Source organism: Grus americana, chromosome 9 (genome assembly GCF_028858705.1).
Source record: "Grus americana isolate bGruAme1 chromosome 9, bGruAme1.mat, whole genome shotgun sequence".
NCBI lineage: Eukaryota > Metazoa > Chordata > Aves > Gruiformes > Gruidae > Grus > Grus americana.
Genome location: NC_072860.1, coordinates 2,528,179 through 2,546,822, shown reverse-complemented (window position 1 = coordinate 2,546,822; position 18,644 = coordinate 2,528,179). Strand labels below are relative to the sequence as shown.

At 42.5% G+C, this 18,644-nt stretch overlaps 1 protein-coding gene across 2 annotated transcripts in view; it reads right to left on the bottom strand.

Annotated features, from left to right (window-relative positions):
- The window catches only part of PCCB (propionyl-CoA carboxylase subunit beta), a 36,143-nt gene extending 18,078 nt beyond the window's left edge, over positions 1 to 18,065 (bottom strand). The window contains exons 1-4 of one of the 2 annotated variants that reach the window (XM_054836109.1): positions 17,929 to 18,065; positions 6,268 to 6,387; positions 3,876 to 3,944; positions 1,939 to 1,995 (exon numbers count right to left, since the gene is read on the bottom strand). In XM_054836109.1, coding sequence (XP_054692084.1) covers positions 1,939 to 1,995; positions 3,876 to 3,944; positions 6,268 to 6,321 — 180 coding nt within the window. In that variant the 5' untranslated portion in view covers positions 6,322 to 6,387; positions 17,929 to 18,065. Of the gene's footprint in view, positions 1 to 1,938; positions 1,996 to 3,875; positions 3,945 to 6,267; positions 6,388 to 8,225; positions 8,565 to 17,928 lie in introns of those variants that run through there. The other variant, XM_054836108.1, reaches the window with a different exon arrangement.
- Between the last annotated feature and the right edge of the window lie 579 nt (positions 18,066 to 18,644).

Genomic DNA, 18,644 nt, shown 5'->3' with positions numbered 1-18,644 from the left:
ATGTGAGCATTACACAAGGCATTATTGAATGTCTCCTTAAAAGTCAGTTGAGTTGACATTTATTGCTTCTTCCTGGAAGGCCTGTAATCCTATAAGGACAGGCTAGTGAAATAAGTTCACTGCCACATTTTGCTGTTTTCCAGGGACTTATATATGGATTAATTATTTATTTCAAGGCTTTTCCAGACACTTAAGTTCTTCCTAAAACACACATCAATATGCACGTTCAGACTACTGAAAATGTATTCATATGTTTGAGAGCAGACTTTTTTGGTTTTGCTATACCAGTACTTGTAGGGAACATTTCAGGATTCATTCTCAAAAACACTTTTCTTCATCTCATGGACTTAACAATTGTCCTGAAACACGACATCATACAAGCACATATGGCTTTAAAGCGTTCCCCACCACAAGCAGGCACCTATTACTCAAAAGAGCCACACTAAATCTCTGTTGCTTCAGGGAAACCATTACAGGCATTTAATGTGGTCTAAAAGACCACAAGGCTCTTCTGCAAAAGTAACATGCAATCTGTAGCCTAGACCTACCTAACTTGGAGCTTTGCTGCAAGATGCCAAATACTGCAAATACCTCTCTGCAACTCCAAGAAAAAAATCCCACATGGGAAATGATTACCACTAAAGGGGCAGATCCCCAGGGAAGTCCAGCTAAGGGAGAACAACCTCACTTCCACGTTCCATGGCATTTTACACCCCTTAAGCCACCAATAAGGTTTGCAGGAGCCAAGATCTCTCTCAGCACAGATTTCTGCTTCCCAGAATTCATTCCAATAAGAACAATTAAGAGAAGCGAGACAGATAGCCCACCACCCAGCCAGTCGTCTTTGAGCTCTCCACTGCCCAGGCTACAGCCTCGGAGACTCTGAGCCCCAAAGCAACTGATGCACCCAGAGCCTTCAACCTCTGGAACCTACCACTGACACTGATGCCAACCAAGAATAGTACCAACTAGGAAGGACTCACATTGTTTTCTAGTTCTGCTACCAGCACTCTCCCAGCTTCTTTAGAAATAAGAGATCAAAAAAACAGCAGAAAGCATTCCATCATTCCAGTACCATTACATCCTTCCCCAATACAAAGAGACACTGCAAAGCTCCAATGTGAAAGGGTAATACCAAGTTTTTCCCAATATCAAGACTTGGTAAAGCCAAATAGTTATTTTCCATACCAAAGTCTTTGTGTTTTCTAGCTTTATACCTCCTCACTGCCGAGGAGTCTATGCCAAAAAGTAGTTATTTCCATCAGGAGAAGAGGCCTTGCGCACCAAAAACCTTGTTTCCGATTCCCTGGCAAGAAAATTCAGGAAATTGTCAGGAGCCCATACCACTGAACACTTATGCCTGCAAAAGTTCTTGTCCTCCTCACCCCAGGATTCAAACACCAGCTTTTCCAACGAGACAAGCAGACAAATGAGAATAAATAGCCACAAGTGCCTGGTAACAGAAGCTCTGAGTATCAAGGTGACCTCCAAGTTGTAAAACTGTTTATCTTCAGATTGTTTACTTGTTACATTCGCTTTTTCTAAATATTACACACTTCCACATAGCACTGTTTATAGGAAACAGTTTCTCCCAAGTCATTTCACATTTCTCCAGTAGACAACAGCTAGTTAATTTATATTTGTACTTTACAAATCTCTGGTCTTTTGTAGCACAACAGAAAAGGCAACAATTTAAACAAAGCGAGTATTACTTGGAAAAGCCCTCCTACACTTGAAAAGCTTCCAAAGAATACCTCTCTGCTCACCTGTGCTTTCACATCTCAACTGACATGAGGAGACAGACATTTTCAGGTTGTCATGACATACTCCACTAAAGTCAGTCACAAATCATTTTCTCCAAAGTCATTAACACAACAGATTGGGAAAAAAAAGAGACACTGACAATTTTTTGGTTTATCTTCTCCTGTGAAGTCCTACCTTACAGATCTTCTGGGCATGAGCTCCAGATAAACTACCTCCAAATACAGTAAAATCCTGGAGGGAAAACAGATTTTCAGATTAGGGAAACAATAATTTCAGTAAAACATTGCATGTAAACAGCCTAATCCTACAATGCTCTATATTTGGTTTGCTGCTCCAAAACAACCTGACTCCCTTACTGCAGCCCGCAGATCAATCCTGTTCAATCCAAACCTTCTATAAAAGCAAAAAGGTCTTTTATACGCATTTGCCAGTGGATTCTGTGTTAAAATCACAAATTTACTATGTGTCCTTTTTTTTTTTTCTTCCCTTTCACAGAAACGTTTTCCACAAAGGTATGTTCCTCTTTCATGGACATTATCAATACTGGAGCAGTCAGGAGAAATTTCACCTGCAAGGAGGGTCCCACTGCAAGGGGCAGCAGTAAGATATGCCTGCAAACAGGCAGAAATCAAAATGTGAAAATATGCCATCGTTGTATATTCGTGAGTTATGCTTCAAGGGTTGATTGTTCTTTTACGGGTGCTGCAGGAACTGTCAGTGAAAACTGAATGTTAGTGCTGCCCCTGGGCCCGAGCAGCAAGATCTTGAACAAGCAACACAAGGCCCTGGGACTGATCCAGAAAAGAAAGCAGATATTGACACCTACTGGCACCAACAGCGCCCAGAGCCAACTTGTGGGGAGTTTCTCTGATGCGCTCCCACCAAGCCTTACCCTCAAAGAAGCCCTAAAAACTGTGTGGACAGAAAACAGCATGACTATGACTAGTAGTTGAACCAAAAAGGAAGGAACATCTCAGGTGGCAGCTCGATTTGGAGGGGGAAAAGGTCTTTAAATATAAACATATATGTATTTTTAAAAAAAAGTATCATGAAGGGGCACATTTAAATTCTTTAACTATAAAAACTGTTCTCTACTTGTGTTCTTCTAAGATTAAGGTCTGTGTTTGGCTCCTATCTTATGTTCAGGCCCACACAACAGTGTCCTACCTTGGAAGAACTACATAAGACAAAAAAGGGAGGCTGTACGACTTGCTCCAAGGTCACACAGTAACAATTATTTTGGCCACGATAGCAAGTTGAACAAAGGCTACTTTGTGGCCCAGAACAGAGAAGCAGTTACCAATGATCTGAAAGAAAGCCTTTCTTTCACTGTGTTAAGACTAACCAAGATGAATGTCTACCTATGGTGTTTCCTCTAAAATATTTTTACTTTAATATGAAAAGTATATTTTAACATAAAAAGTATATTTTATCTATGTATATGCTGTCACAATCCTTTCAACTAATCAGAGAGTTTGAACCTGAGAAATGATTCCAGGTTGCTCAAGTGCCCTCTATCATGAATTCCACTCACTGCAATTCCAGCTGACATCTCCAGCAAACAGCTCCTATTCTGCAGCTTGAAACCCAGAAGATGGTTCTCAGACCTCGCAAAGCCCTCCACAGACACTTGCAGGTTTCCACGCACCTGCAGGAGCTCATTCGCACACATCCAACTGCAGGGACAGAGTCAGAACTTGCAATTGCTTTAAGCACACAGTGCTTGGTGACTTCTCCATTAATTCACTTCTTGGTTATCAAAAATGTGGTTTTGGGGGACTCCTCCAGTCCCTCAGCATATCAATATCCAATGATATCACCCTGAAGTAATAACGGTTTGGTTTTTTCAAAACATTCCCACTGGCTCTGCATTCTTCACTCTTCATCTCACCCTTGTCACAACTGCATCTATCATCCAAAGTTTTTAGAAATGCTTTTTTGCCACTTCTTGTATGAAGGTGCCCTGCTTCTTCCCACAGGATGTTATGTCTATCTTACGCTTATTGGTAGAAGCTAAACAGATACATTACTACATGGCCACACTGAACTATTGAGACTCTATTTCAAGGGATACATTCATGCTATTTAAAAAACAAGCAGCAAAACCATACCTGACTGAAAACATAAGCCAGTCTCCCATTAATCCGTCCGCGGCCAGTCACCACGCTGTCTCCTGGATACTGCATTAAAAAACAAACAAATTCATTAAAAATAGTAAGCAGCAATGACATCCATTAAAAAATTTGCAAACTTATACTAAGTCAAAGCAAAGACTGATTCTCCGAGAGGACTGGTCTTTCATGTTTGCAGTGGGGGCTGCATCAAGATCTCCCCCAGCCCTGGAAAGGACAACTAGAGGTAATATCACGTATTAATTGTGTATTAGTGTAAAGATTAGTGAATTTTGCAGTTTCCCTTCAAATTTCAGCACATCTGGAGTTAAGGCAAATCATGTCCTTAGACACAGGATGTACCTTTTGTTAGGACCACCTGCTGTTTTTGAAAGAATGGACACAGCACACAAACCTTTCTTGATGTGCTGATACGGGGAAAAAAAACAACCGAAAACCAAAAAAAACAACCCTTCTTGATGTGCTGATACAGGGGAAAAAACCACCAAAAAACAAAAAAACAACCAGTCAAAAAAATGTAATTACAGTCACCTCAATTACTTCAACTTGACCTGTCCCATTTTTCACTCTGTAAATAAGGGAAGAAGAAAGAGCTGGAAGAGGAAATGGAGCCTGTGAATCTTAAAATCTACTTATCTATGTTGTCTCACTTTTTACTAAAGGAAATACATAGAAGTCTTTCAAGACAACAATAGAAAAGGAATTTTATTGGGCTGTCATAAATGAATTCCAGGCATTAAAAAAAAAAAAAGGAAAAAAACCACATCGTGCACTCTAAGGACCATTTATGCTCAAGATGATCTGTTCTCAGGAAGGTCATACCAGTCTGGGGACTGTTCTCAGGCTGCAGAGACAGCGCTGCTAACAAGTCTTGGTTCTTGGCACACAGAACAGCAGGAAACACACCTGTAGTTCTAGCCACAGTCTCACACAGATGACTCCTAAAAGCCCAAGTAGTCTGTAGAGTGGTCTGGATATGAGTACAAGTGTCACCCTACCTTCAGAAAGTTCCAGGAACTCAGAGAAATTCAATGCTAAACTAATACTCCAGCTCACTGGCCACAGTTAGGTCATCTGTTGTGAAACTGCTCTGTAAACACAATCTGCAGCTCACTGAAAGGTGAATTCTGAAGGACAAGGAAAAAATTAACCCTCTTGTCACTCTCAGAACTTTGCTGCTGCTCCTATTTTCAGAAACAACAATTTGTTATCAGCACCGTGGGATGCAGTGTTGAGTAGTATGACGAGAGGCAACACAGCAGTTATTTCAGTTTGCTGGGGAACAGAGTGAAAAATTACTTAGAGAAGATATTTGCTCCTACGCTCAGCGAGAGGGGAGAAGGTCTAGTATGACATCCTTCCCAGCACTAAGTCCCATCAGTCTCATGGCTACTAAAACAAAAACAAATCCTTCACCTTTGCTGGTTCCCAATGTCCCGGTTGCTCACTGTGGAAGCCTGCTAAAGCCTCGTCCATAGGATGCAGCCCTGCAACTTGGAAGGACTGAAAACTGACAAACTGGTTTAATAACCGCATAAACAGAAGTTGTAGTTGTTATATGCAGCATGGGGCAGTGGCGCATATGGAGCGGCTTCACATCACACTGCAAACCAGAATATTCCACAGCAAATAGGGCTCTTTGCTACAGGAAGATTCACACTGAACAGGCACATCTGCACTGGCCACCTATGCATCCCAACATGTCCGTTGGTCCTTTCTGCATTAAATCACAACAAAATACTTTTCCCATGTAGTGATTTATCAGGCATCAATGTTACGGTGAGAGATGTGGGGGAAGCCATAGATTTTTCCTCTACGTGATGAGCCTCAGGTACCATGTTGGTTTAGGATACAAGGTTGTATATCTGAAAACTGCAGAAGCAAGCAGATTGCAACTTCCTAACAGACCAGTATGAATGCTTGAATTTGCAAATGTATCAGATTTTAAGGCCCTAAATGATTTTATGACTCTCTAGTTTGGCAGGCATAAATACAGATCTGAGTTATTTCATTCTCTAGCTCTAATATTACCTGTAGGGAGGCAGAAGTATCTACCCATATTTGTTCTTCATATCTGACTTGACTGACAAAGTTGTAACAACAAAGCTCTGCAGCCCTCCTCTGTTATTTAAAATACAAATCTAAGACAATATCCAGGGAGGTGTTTGAGCAAAACAGGTGACCTTATAAAAAAAGGTATCAAGTTTGGACAATGTAAAAGTAAACCATGTAAGCTATTAAATGGAAACTGAGAGTAATAAAAGGAAATTTGCAAAACAGATTACATGTGAACAGAAGAGCCTATTTTCAACCAGCTGGCTGGCTAAACAGCAGAGGACAAAGAAACACGAGTTTTATGAAACAGAAATACCTTATTCTTATCAGAGTCCATCCCAAAGTCAGAACATCTGTGTTCCACAAACATGTCATATTCATCAAAACTGTCGGGGTCCAAGAGCAGAAGAATTCGTTCTCTTGCTGTCAGCTTTCCCTGAAATGGAGCAAGCAGCAATTAATACAGCCATCAGGTGGTTCTGGCTCTGTTTACTGACCACCAGTAGATAGAGTTTAATCAAACTTAGCCTCACGTCGGCCCATTAAGCAACTGTGTGCCCCCAAAACTAGAAATAGCCTATATAGTGATTATCCTCCTTAAAAACAAACATAATGCAAGCCAGACTTTAAAAAGAAGGCTGACTATTGGAGCAGCACTACCACAAGATAAAGGAAACAATCTCAGAGTCTTTTCAACAAGATAGAATAGCATCACAGCTATTTTTGCCTACACATTTAAGTACCACCATTAAGGCCTTTGTTCTATTCTTAAACATGGCACCCTTCCACAGCTAAACCAGTCCTTACTGAGTTCAAGACTCAATTCACCACACTCGATATTTGACTGCAGCAAGAAGAAAAAGGAAAGAGGACAGCCTGCAGGAAATTTCTGACAAAATCCTTTTGTTCTTTTTTCTGTTGGACATTGGTATAGGCAAAAGTAAAGTAAGGGCCAAGAACATAATCAGTTGACCAGATATGTGTGTCCCTTGCTCAGTACTAATGATGCCATGCAGTAATAAATGATTGCAAAGTTCTTTTTTTCTTAACCTTTCAAACAAATTTGTTATTTCCAACCCTGGTAAGTATCTGCCTACAAAGGTCAGGGCGCCTGGGTTGTCTTCTTTAGGGGATGGTGTGACCCTACCTCAACACGATGTTAAAACATACCTTGGCTTCTCTGCAAATCTTCTGACCAGTAGGTCAAAAAGTTCATGAAAAAAAAAAAAAATCAACAAATGCAGGAAAGACTAATGTAAGCCACAGATTTAATTCACGTAAAACACAATGTAAGATGCTTGAGGCCCCCAGACACACAGAAATGCTTGCATATTGTTATGTCAGTGTCCTAAATGTAACTCAGTGAGGCTAACTCTTTTCAGATGTTGTATAACTGCGGGAAGGAAACTGCTGATGGGCGAACTGATCTTTTGCGGTCTTCACGTGAACGACTATTGCTATCTCCTTGATGCCTACAAGCCATTGTGGTACCACTAGGTCCTTGCTCTAAACAGAAGAGACATCCCAGCAAGAAACAATAAACAGAAAACTATGTTGCATCTGCCCTCAGCACTGCCTAAATTCTGAACAACAGAGGTAAGAAACTAAAAATCCAGCTGTTGTCATCCTTCCCAGCTGTCTTTTCCTCTGCCTTACTTCCACTCTTCTAGCTCTTTGCTCTCATCTCTCAGAAGATCAGCTTAGATTTGCAACAACAGTGTAAAAGATGAAGCTGTGCTGGATGGCATGCCTCCAAGCTCAGTGAAGTGTGAAGCAACCTAGAACTTACCATCACATGACAGACTGAAGTTGCAACTTTCGTCTGTGCTACCCCTCGTACTCGTGCATTACAGCAAACCTTAGTAACAAAGCTGATGTGAAATTTTTTTTTCTGCCTGGAGTAACAAATAACGCAGTCTTTAATGCCACTTCAGTAAAACTCCCCCGCAAAAGGGCCTCTGCAACTGAAACGCAAAGCCGCCCCAGGTTGTGCAAAGGCGCCCCGGGTTTCCAGCACTCCAGCGATTTCCGGCTCTGACCGCGGGAGGCCGCCTGAGCCGTGCCCGCGGCACGGTTCCCTGCCTGCCCTGGAGACAGCGGGTCCCAGGCCGGCGTCTGGGGAGGCCGCTGTGACTACCCCTCCCTTCCCCGCCGTGCCTGTCGCGAAGCGGAAGCTCCCCGTTACGCAGCCCGGCAGCGGTGGGACGGCCGGACCGAGGCCCCGCCGTGGGGGCGGTGGGGAAGGGACTGTTCTCCCCGCCGCCCGCGGCTCACCCGCTTGTGCTGCGCGTCGATGCGGCCCTGGCCGCCGCCGAGCAGCGCGGCGCGGCGCTTCTCCTCGATGCGCTCGGGCACGGAGGGCGGGCGGCCGCCGGAGGTGACCCAGCGGCCCCCCGAGGTGGCCCGGCACAGCGGCGCCCCCGCCGCTCGCCGCAGCACGCGCAGCGCCGCCATGTCGCGAGCCAGGCAGCGGTGGCGGCAACGGCGCCTGCGCGCGGCCCGGCGGGCCTGGCCCGGAACGAGGCGGCGCTGCACGCCGGCCGCGCTGCTCGGTGCCGCTCGGTTTCGGGGAGACCACGGACGACGGGCCTCCGGGGTGGCCCGGCCTGCTTGCTGCTCGGGGTGTCCTTGTAAACACGGTCCCCTCCTGGCCGGGAGGCCTGAGAAGGGGCGAGCAGCTGGGTGGGCGCAGCCCCGGCACCTGCCTCCTCCTCCTCAGGCCCTGCGCACAAACAGGCAGCTGCCTGACACGCAGCCCGAGATTTCTTCAGCCCAATTGTTAATCGCTTTTGTCTTTGCGCAGAGAGGCTGGCTGACAGACCAGCGTGAAAACACATCAACTCTTCCCCCTTTACGTTTCCTCTTTTGTGGGAATACACTCTTGGCTTTGGAAAAGCCACTGGGAATTTGGAAAACTTAAATTTCAGAAGTGAGGGTAGCAAGCAAAGTGTTAAACTCTCAAGATTAGCTGCCCTCTCTTTCGTATGAGTGTTAGAAAGTATTTGTTAGGAAGACGCTGTCCTTGTGATGCATAGGCGCTGATTCTCTGCCTCCTCATATTAACAGGCAATCTGCTTCTTGTCATAGCACACTTTCATAAGGATGAAGAAAATAAAGAGCCCGTAAAAAGGGAGTGGATTAGGGTGTTTAGGGAATACACATTGCACAGACCAAGTGACATAACTGCAGCATATCTGCAATCCAGAGATTTGATGTCATCAGTTCCCAGTCAGTTCTCTGGTTTGCAAACACAGCCATCTGTATACCAGACAACTGTTACCCGTCGCCCACCTCAGATACTGACCACCAAGAGATAACCTGTCAGTTGAAAAGAACTGAAGTCGTACTAGGTGAACATTGCCGTATGTGTCCACATTCTAAGTACGAAGAAGGACACGAGCATGGCCCTGTAGGTACCACAAGGGTAAGTCTGAAAAAGAATCTCCAAGAATGGAAATTCTTGGATTACGTAGCATATACAAGCTGTCATACAATAATTCATTTTGGAATGGCTCTCAGGCTCCAGTCCAGCGTCCTACTCAGAGCAGAGTCAACACTGAATTCATACCAGTGTTCTCAGGGCTTTGTCAGCTGGATCATAAGAGTCTGCAAGGACAGAGACTCACCTTTCCCACTCCCTGTTACAGTGCCTGACTGGCCTCACAGGGAAACTAATTCCCCTCCCACCCCTCCTATTAAGGGGCAATCCGCCCTGTTTCAGTTTAGGACAGCTATCTCTTGTCATCTGATTATGCACTTCAATAGAGAGAGGTCAGTGAGGAGACAGGCTCTTCAGTATCAGAAAGCAGCTATTAGCAGTGTCCCCAAAGTCTTTTCTTCAGGCCAACAAAGATAAAGGCCAGTCCCTCAGCCTCTCCTCCTGGGGAAAAGTGCTCCAGCCCCTCACCATGATGCTATCCCTCCTCACCATGATGTCCCAACCCAGATACAACTGTATGGTAAGAGATCCTGTCAAAAACCTTGCCCAAGTCAAGGTAGATGACATCCATTGCTCTTCCCTCATCCACAGAACTAGTCATCTCACCATTAGAAGGCACTGAGGTTGGTCACACATGATTTACCCTTGGCTAATCTATGCTAGCTATTCCCAGCCACCTTCTCCCTCACATGCCCAAAAAAGGCATCAAGAAGACTTGCTCCACAGTTTTCCTCAGAGACCAAATTGAGGCTGACTGCCTTACAGTCCCCCGGATCATCCTCCCCACTCTTTTTGTGGATGGTTGTAACACCAGCCTTTCCCCAGTCATCAGGGATCTCCCCTGATCTCCATGATCTTTCAAAGATGATAGTGGCCTCTCTGTGACACCTGCCAGCTCTTTCAGCACACTTGGGTCATCCTGTTTGGTCCCCCAGACTGTACGTGTCCATTTTTCTCAGTAAATGCTGACTCAATTGTCATCCTCTACTGTTAGCCCCTCTCCTTGAACCCTGCCTCTAGGCACAAAGGTCTGGGGAGATCTTGTCAGTGAAGACCAAGACAAGGTTGAATACCTTCAGTACCTCAGCCTACCTAGCATGAGACTGTTTCAACCTGTGAAGTTTCCAGCCCCCTCCCTCCAGACAGAGTAACTACAAGATGTTAGCTGCATTCCTGCCTGTCTGTGAGATAGCTGCTCCTCTGCAGCAGCTAAATAGGCACTTGACACTCCCCAGTCAGGCTCACTCAAAAACCTGGAAGCATAGGTTCTCCCTGATCACAAAAATAGCCCAAGCAGGAAACAGCAGGGGATGTTTAAAGCAAAAGCCTCCACTGTCCCTTAGTGGGAAATACTTCTATGCTGCAGGTTGGTTAAGTATCATTCAGGCTGGCTACAATAGCTTCTTCATTAAAAATAAATGTGAAAAGCAAATCTGCAACTTTGGAAATTAAAGCTACCACTATTCAGAACATTGGTCACATGCAATAAAGTTAGAAATCTGCATTCTGGGAACAGAGAGGTTTCAAAAAGACCCCATCCTCGAAGAGAAAGTTGGCATGCCTCAACAGCATGGCAGCGAGGGTTACTAGAAGCAAAAAGGCATTCTTCAAATAGTTGAAGTTCTGCCCAATAGAGGAGTATGGGGAAAACAATTGTAAACTGTTGCAGGTTACATGTAAAAACAGAGTGAAGAGGCCAAAAAATACTTTTAGGAACAACTTGCTCAAGTATGAAAACTAGTAAATTCTTTTTCGAATACAGGAGGACATGGAAGCATGCCAGAGAATCTGGCAATGAGACAAATCAAGATTAAAGGGATTTCTTAGAGACTATAAAACCATTGCAGAAAAAAAAAAATATTTTTTGTTTTGTTTTACATCTGAATTCAGTGCAAAGGAACTTGAGAAGATATATGTGCCAAAAAACCTGTTTGTTATTTGATGAAGGGATACATTGGAGGTTCTCTTTCACCCTGAAGAGGAGAAGAAGTAATAGAACAAATCATTAACACTAATCCTAACAAGTCTCCAGGATCAAATTGTTTTCACCTTAGTGTTATAAGATAATTTAGAGATGAACTAGCTTAAATATCAAGTCTCTTACTAAAAACTCATATGGCAGGTGACTATTGCAATGCCAATTTTTAAGGCAGGCCTTAAGGGATTTAAGAAAACTATAAACCTGTAATCCAATATGAATTATAAAGCAAAATAGCAAAAAAACCCCCAAAAACCAAACCAACAAACCACCTACACCAAAACCCCACACCCAGTATTAGTGAACATGTAAATAAATAGGACATACTGAGGAGGAGTTGACACAGGTTTTGTACAGAAATTCATGCCATGCAGATCTAGTGGCATTATTTAATGAAGTCAAACATACGCAAGGGAGATTCAGTTCATGTAATTACTAGGACTTCCAGAGGCCTTTGAGAATGTCCCTTATCAGAAGCTCTTGAAACTAAGTTGTCATTGGATGAAGAAGAAGGTCCTGTCATGAATGGAACAGGTTTTTAGGAAATAAAGAGTAAAAAGTGAATTTTCACAGTGAAACAATTTTACAAGCAAGTCCCACAGGACTCTTGAGCTGGGACAACTTCTGTTCCTTGAGTTGGGACCTATTCTGTCCATCACACCTGTGAAAGATCTGGAAAAGGGACTTAGTAAAGACAATCCCAAGAATACATACATGTTGGACCCTTGAACTGTCTGTTACCAAAAGGAACAGGTTCACAATACTTCTGCAAAAACATCAGATCAATTTTCAATATAGGTCAAAAAGCAAACTGAATATTAGTAATGATTACAAAAGAGAACAAACCAGAAAACACTTTATGCCACAGAATACCTCTATGGTAAATCTACATCTCTAATACAGCATGCTGTTCTGGTCTTCCATCACACTTTGTGCCCTGCTTTTGAAAACAAGACAGGCATACATGATTTTATATATTCTCTAGTGTATATACATATATATACACACCCAGAAAGACAGAGATAAAACAGTGATTGAGTGCATGAAGTGACTTCTATAAAAGAAACAAATGAATAGTCCTCAGCCTGGAAAAGGGACAACTGAAGTAGAATGTCAGATACCTGCAAAATCAGGAATGGCATGAAAGGGGTGGCTGGAGGTTGACTGTTCACCAGCTATTCCACCACAAGCATTATAGGCTTCAGCTGGAACAGGCAGGTGGATGATCTGTTACAAAGAAAGAGATACTTCTCCATACCACACAGCTGAATTAAGGTACACAGCTACACTGGTACCCTGTGTACCAAAAGGGTTTGAAAAGCTCCTGGACACATCAACGGAGGAGAAATCTATGTAAGACTATAAAATACAAAGGTGCCACTGCTGTCTTTGGAAGTCCCCGAGACACAAATCACTGGGAGACTATGCTAGGAAAATAACACTATATGCTTACAATATTATTAATGTTCCCTAATATTGGTCATTGTTTGCTTTTGGAAGCAGGATACTGGACTTAGTTCTGACACAGTCATTCTTACTGTCTCATATTGTTAGAATTGTTAAGTTAGACATTGTCTCAGAGATGCAACAGAAAGCAAAAATTCTCCAGGCAGTTTCTCAAGAAGCCCCCACAATACAATTCAGTGAAAGAAAAGAAAGGATTTTGAGGCCAAATCCAGTTGCAAGAGGATTTTGAACCATGAGAAAACAGTCTCCTACTATTTTTCTATGTTCAAGCAAATAGTAATTTCTGTATACTTTTGTTAAACAGAAGTAGTTAATAAAAACCAGTTCCATCATCAATTTGTATTCCTGAAAGAGCCCAAGGTCATCAATATCAGTTATTTGTTGAGTCAGAGGGGTAACTCAGGTGTATAAGAAGTAGATTCTTGTTCCCAGAAAAGTACGTACAGCAGCATTCTCACTAAACCCAAATTAAACTGGAATATGTGCAGAGCTGAACCAGTATTTCTACATTAGCAGTTTGGCTCAGAATCAGCTTGAATATTTAGTGCTAATCCCAGATCATCTCTACTTGCTTTGTGCTGTTCTGACAAAACTCCTGCACTCGTGGAAGCCCAGGTGCTGAACCAACTCACATCAGAGATGAGCTGGGGACTCACAAAATTAAGCAGACCTCAGACAAGATACAAAGCCAAAACTGGATTTGTAGATACTAAAGCCAGAAGTGACTACTGTGATCATGTCAGACATGCTGTACACCATGAGATTGTCTTGGTAAGATATTCTCTTAATTGTATATTTTAATCAACTATTGGTATTACATTGTTAAAAAAAAAAAAGAGAACTTTATATTCTTTGTCTGATATATTGATATAATCAGTCTATACTGGTTTCTCAAAAAAACTGGTCAGAAGACCTCTGAGTGAAGAGTTTGTCAGAGGACTAACTATAAAGTATCTATTGATAGAGGCAGTTGTAGTCTTCCAGCTTCAAAACAATAAGCAGCAGCAAGGGGATTAACAATCTGTCTGTCATCAGGCAGAAGATGTTTTCATTACAGAACACCAGAAATGCTTTGGTCAAAGAAAGGCTGTACAGAGGACATACGGATCTAAGAAGCCAGCTTTAGGAAGTCACGGTAATACTTACTTGCCTGGACAGGGAATGAGGCAGTCAAGAAACAAGTAAGACCAGTGTTTTCCAGCAGTTTTTCTATCCACTTACAACTAAGATCCAAAGGAGAGAGTTCAGAATATCCCTGCTTAAATAACAATAATAATAAAACAAACCACCAAGCTAAAAACAATCTACTTTTTTTTTTTTTTTAAAGAGGGGCTCCCTGCATGAGCTCACAGCTCAGTGGGCAGTTGGGAAGATGACCAAAGAGAACAATGCTCCTGGAAGCAAAATTCAGTGGCCAGCTCTCATGCAAATGCCGGGTTTGCTCACCCCACCGCCCTAAAACATTACAATTTAATAAGCTGTCCAAATTTAATTAATGTGATTTGGAGAAAGTCATCATCCTGAGCTGGCTAGCACATGTAAGAGCTAGAACAAGACTAAAGTGGTAGTACATCTGAATTGATAGAGGACCCAAGATTTTCCTGGCATGAACAGAAAACAAGAAGAACCCCCGAGCCTAAACAAGCATAGTTGATTTTGGATTTATGGTACTATATCCAGGGGGAGGGGAAGTCTGGAAGAACTTTAATTTCTTTGTTTGGCAACACCAGAAAAAAAAGAAACAGCTTCAGTGAGGAAATTGACTGAGCTCTTAGCAATACCCTTCTGCTTCTAAATGCATGCTGGAAATCTGTTTCGTGACACTTTTGAAAGGTAAGGTAAACAGATTTTTTTACATTACCCACAATACAAAGTCTACTCACACAGTTCATGTGAATACCACTACAAGGAAAAAAAAAAACCCTGAAAAGTGTACTTTCATAACTATGCAGTAGATCAACACCAAACACATCTAGCATCTGGTAAGAGTTCTCAGGTCCAGTTCTAGAAAAAAAGAGGAATCAATCTGACAGAACTTAAGAGTTGCACAGATCAACCCTATGACTTCAGCTTATACCTACACAATTTAATAACAACAGGAGGAACTTGATTACCAAAGATCTAATATGATATGCAAAATGCATGACCGTACTTGATGCCAATTCAAATAGAACAATTATTAGGCCAGGCATGCTCGCACAGCTGGAGAAAAGCTATGGCGGCTACACCCACTAGCCTGTTTCAAATTGGTGAAGTGCTGGGAGAAATAAAGGAGAAAGCTGTGCTGAATAATAAATGCTGGGAAACGTGTCCTACAAATTCAGCCTCTGAAAATTCCCTTTAAACATATCACCCAAATGAAGTACGTGAATTGTGCGTGACTGGCTTGTAGAGAACAATAAGCAAAACCCATAACAGCAGTGGCTTAGTGGGTGGGTTTTGTACTGAGATCCCAGGGACCTTAAAATTGTTGGGGAATATTCATTCTCAAATCCAAACCAGAAACAGATTCTTGTTTATTTGTTGGGTGTTTCTGAAAAGCAGCAGATAGTTAAAAAAAAAAACACACAACAAAACAACCAACCAAAAAAACCCCACACAGTTGCAAAGAACTGGTGGACCTAACAAACATTGAAAGGTACAATGCCATACGAACAATGTTCAACAACAGTGTAAGAAACTTTCTGGCTTATAACAGGGAATTCCTCTGCACCACTAAAGATACAGTTGTACTGTACTACTCCAGGTCTCACGCTTGATAACGTAGATGCCTTTTTTCCCCCAGAAAGATACTTGCAAAAATAAACTCAAATAAAAAAGCAGGGATTGGCTTGTTCATACATGAACGTCCACTTGAATGAAAGGGCCATCGCAGCCACTCCTATAATCTGTAAAAAAAGGATGTCCCTAGACAGGGGATTGTAGGCATAAACTTCTCAAATTAAAGACAACAATTCTCAAGGAGAGATCCTGACATGATTTTATTAAGCAACTGGAATACCTTTTAGAAAACGTGGCCACTCTGGAATAACATATGAGAATACTTTTGAACGCAGAGGAAAAAAATAGTATAATAGGAAAGTCTACAGTTCATTCATTAAAATGAAGCAAAAACAATGGACTGGGGAGTGCCAGCACGCTCCGTTTTATCAGGATCACGAAGCCATGTCACTGTTGGATGCCCCTTTGGACACTTGGGGGTTACAAAACTAAAAGGACAATCCTATGAGACAAAATGCAGGGAGAATTAAAAATTAAAAAGGCACAGACAAGTTAATTGATGCAGCTTGTATTGCAGGAGAGGTCCCTGCAGCTGTGTCTCATTGGGATGGTAACAAGGGTGAGCAGGTAGCTATGGAGCACCTAACAGAAAGGCCCACAGGCTTTGCAGAGCTATGCTAACAACCTTCAGTTCCTTCTGATTCCTTTTTGGCAAAATTCAGTCTTTATCTTTCTTAGAAGCTGTGGGGAGGTTTGTTGTTCCTTTCTTTTGTAGTTACTGGGATTTTGTATTTATTAGTGTTTGATTTGTTAATTCATTAATAACATCAGCCCAGGAAACACAAGCACCCCTGACTACACTAGAACTGTTACAATCACTCCAGTCTTATCCTGCCTCTCTTTTCATGATATTCAAAACGTAATGACACAGAGGGAAACATAGATCAAATCAAACAAGCAAGCAATTAAAAGCAAGTTTGCCATTGACATTTGTCTTCTATTTGCCAAGAGAAAAAACCCCAAACCAACCCCACAACAAAACCACAGAAACCCACCAGTTTCTTCATGTCCACACTTTCAGAGGCAGTATATATGGTGACCCGTATTTTTTTTATCTTCCCAGTTGATGACTTTCTCAAGATGTATCACAGTAGGAATTATACACTTTAGGATACACCACTTCCACAACAGAAGGATCTCTTGACACAGGGAGCTCCTTCATCACCTCATGTTCTATATAATATATTTACAAAGAACCATCCATTGAGATCTAAATGGTTATTCTGTTCAAGCGCTGTAGTAAAGAAGCAAAAACTTAAACTATCACCCAAGGACTTAGGACATCAGTGCAGATATTTGTGTTTGGCAGAGTTCATAGGCTGTATTCTAACCTAATCTAAATGAAATATCTAGTTCTTCCCAAGTGCAGCCATGGTCAGAATGTTGATAGGAACTGGAAAATGAAACAACATCCCTATTCTACCCTTATTCAGATTCATTTTCCACTGAAAAGATAAAGGTATGTAAATCAAAAGATTAGCACACAAGCTCAGACTGTAAGTGACTGAACTGATCCATGACCACGGTCATCTGAGGGTCAGTCAGACAGATGACTCAGCTGAAGGGCCGGGATAGGTCTGCAATTGTGGAGTTAACTTAAAACTAGCCTGTAACCTCCAGAGTGAAAAGGTGGCACTTGTTTGCTGCCCAACACCAAGGAATTTGGTATGTTGAAACAGCACCAGGTTTGAAGTTTTGTACTGATTTTCAGGCACAAGGAAAACCTTTTTGCCTGGGTTTTTGTGTTTTTTTGGTTGAGGGTTTTTTTTTTTGGTTGGTTTTTAAAATACTGTTCACATTAAGTTTTCTAAATAAATGTCCCATCTGTCCTCTTTTGTACTCTCCCCTCCCCCTTCTAGATCTCTGGAAATACTAGTTCTTCACCAATTTGAAGTAGAGTCTGTGCTTCCTACACAGGTCTCTTAAAATGGTCTCCCAAGGCAGGCAGGTTCAGGGAGGTGAAAGACATAGCACGGAAGTAGAAATAAAACCACAGCAGTTGGAACACAAGAGGAATCACACATTAAGCCCTTCTTTCTGCCAGTCTCCCAGCAGAGGAGAGGGTATGGCTACTGAAGGTTACTTCTGCTGGCATATGAAAGAGTTTATTGTTTCAGGGTTTGTTCAATATTAAGCACACACCACTGACTGGAGAGGTAAATGAACAGCGACAATACTTGTACCACAAGGTTTTTAGTATCAGGGAGCAGCAAAAGTGGCAACTGCAGAGAGGAGGGTGAGCCAGGAGCAGAGGGTGACAGCAAGGCAGGCAGGGGCAGTAGCATCACTAACAAGAAACAGTCCCACAGTACCTGAATAAGAAGAGCAGAGCAGGTCCAGCAGCAGTGATGTGAGCCCAGTGACTGCCAGATGTCCACAGCAATGAGACAAGTCCAGGATCAAAGAAGAAGTCAGCAGGCCAAGTACAGTGTAGCTCAGCAAAGGGCAAGGTCTTGTACTTAAAGGCAGCTCCTAAAGCAAAGCAAAGAGGGCCCAGATGAAACTTCTTACAGTTTGGCTATTTCTCAGCAGCCTGATCCAAGATCACACAGCTGCGCTGCATCAGGGCTGGCCTCACGCACAGGCAGGCGGCCAAAGCCCTGGGGGCAGGAGCAAGAGGTTGCAGAGCCTGTTGGTGCACTCAAGACCCTGATATTTAGTCTTACCACTGTATTTGTCCTAGTGATCACAAATAGTTGAGGACCTAACCCAATCTGTTTGGATAGCGGGACTCATTCTCCAGAATAGTGATGCTGATAGACTAGAAGAAACAATCATCAGAGGTAGGAAAAATTGTATCTGCTTTTTGGACTGCACTATTAGAAATGTGGACCCTCAACTCAAGGCTCTGACTAGAAGAAAAATCAAATTCTGACAGTCAGCCAGCAATAGTGGAAAAAAAAAAAGCACTGTGGGCTTCCTCTGGTCAAAAGGGTATGACCTAGTCAGTCCTGCTACTCTTGCCATTTCATATTTGATTATTCAGTTATTACTATAATTTTCAAGAGTAATATTTACTTGCAGTTCT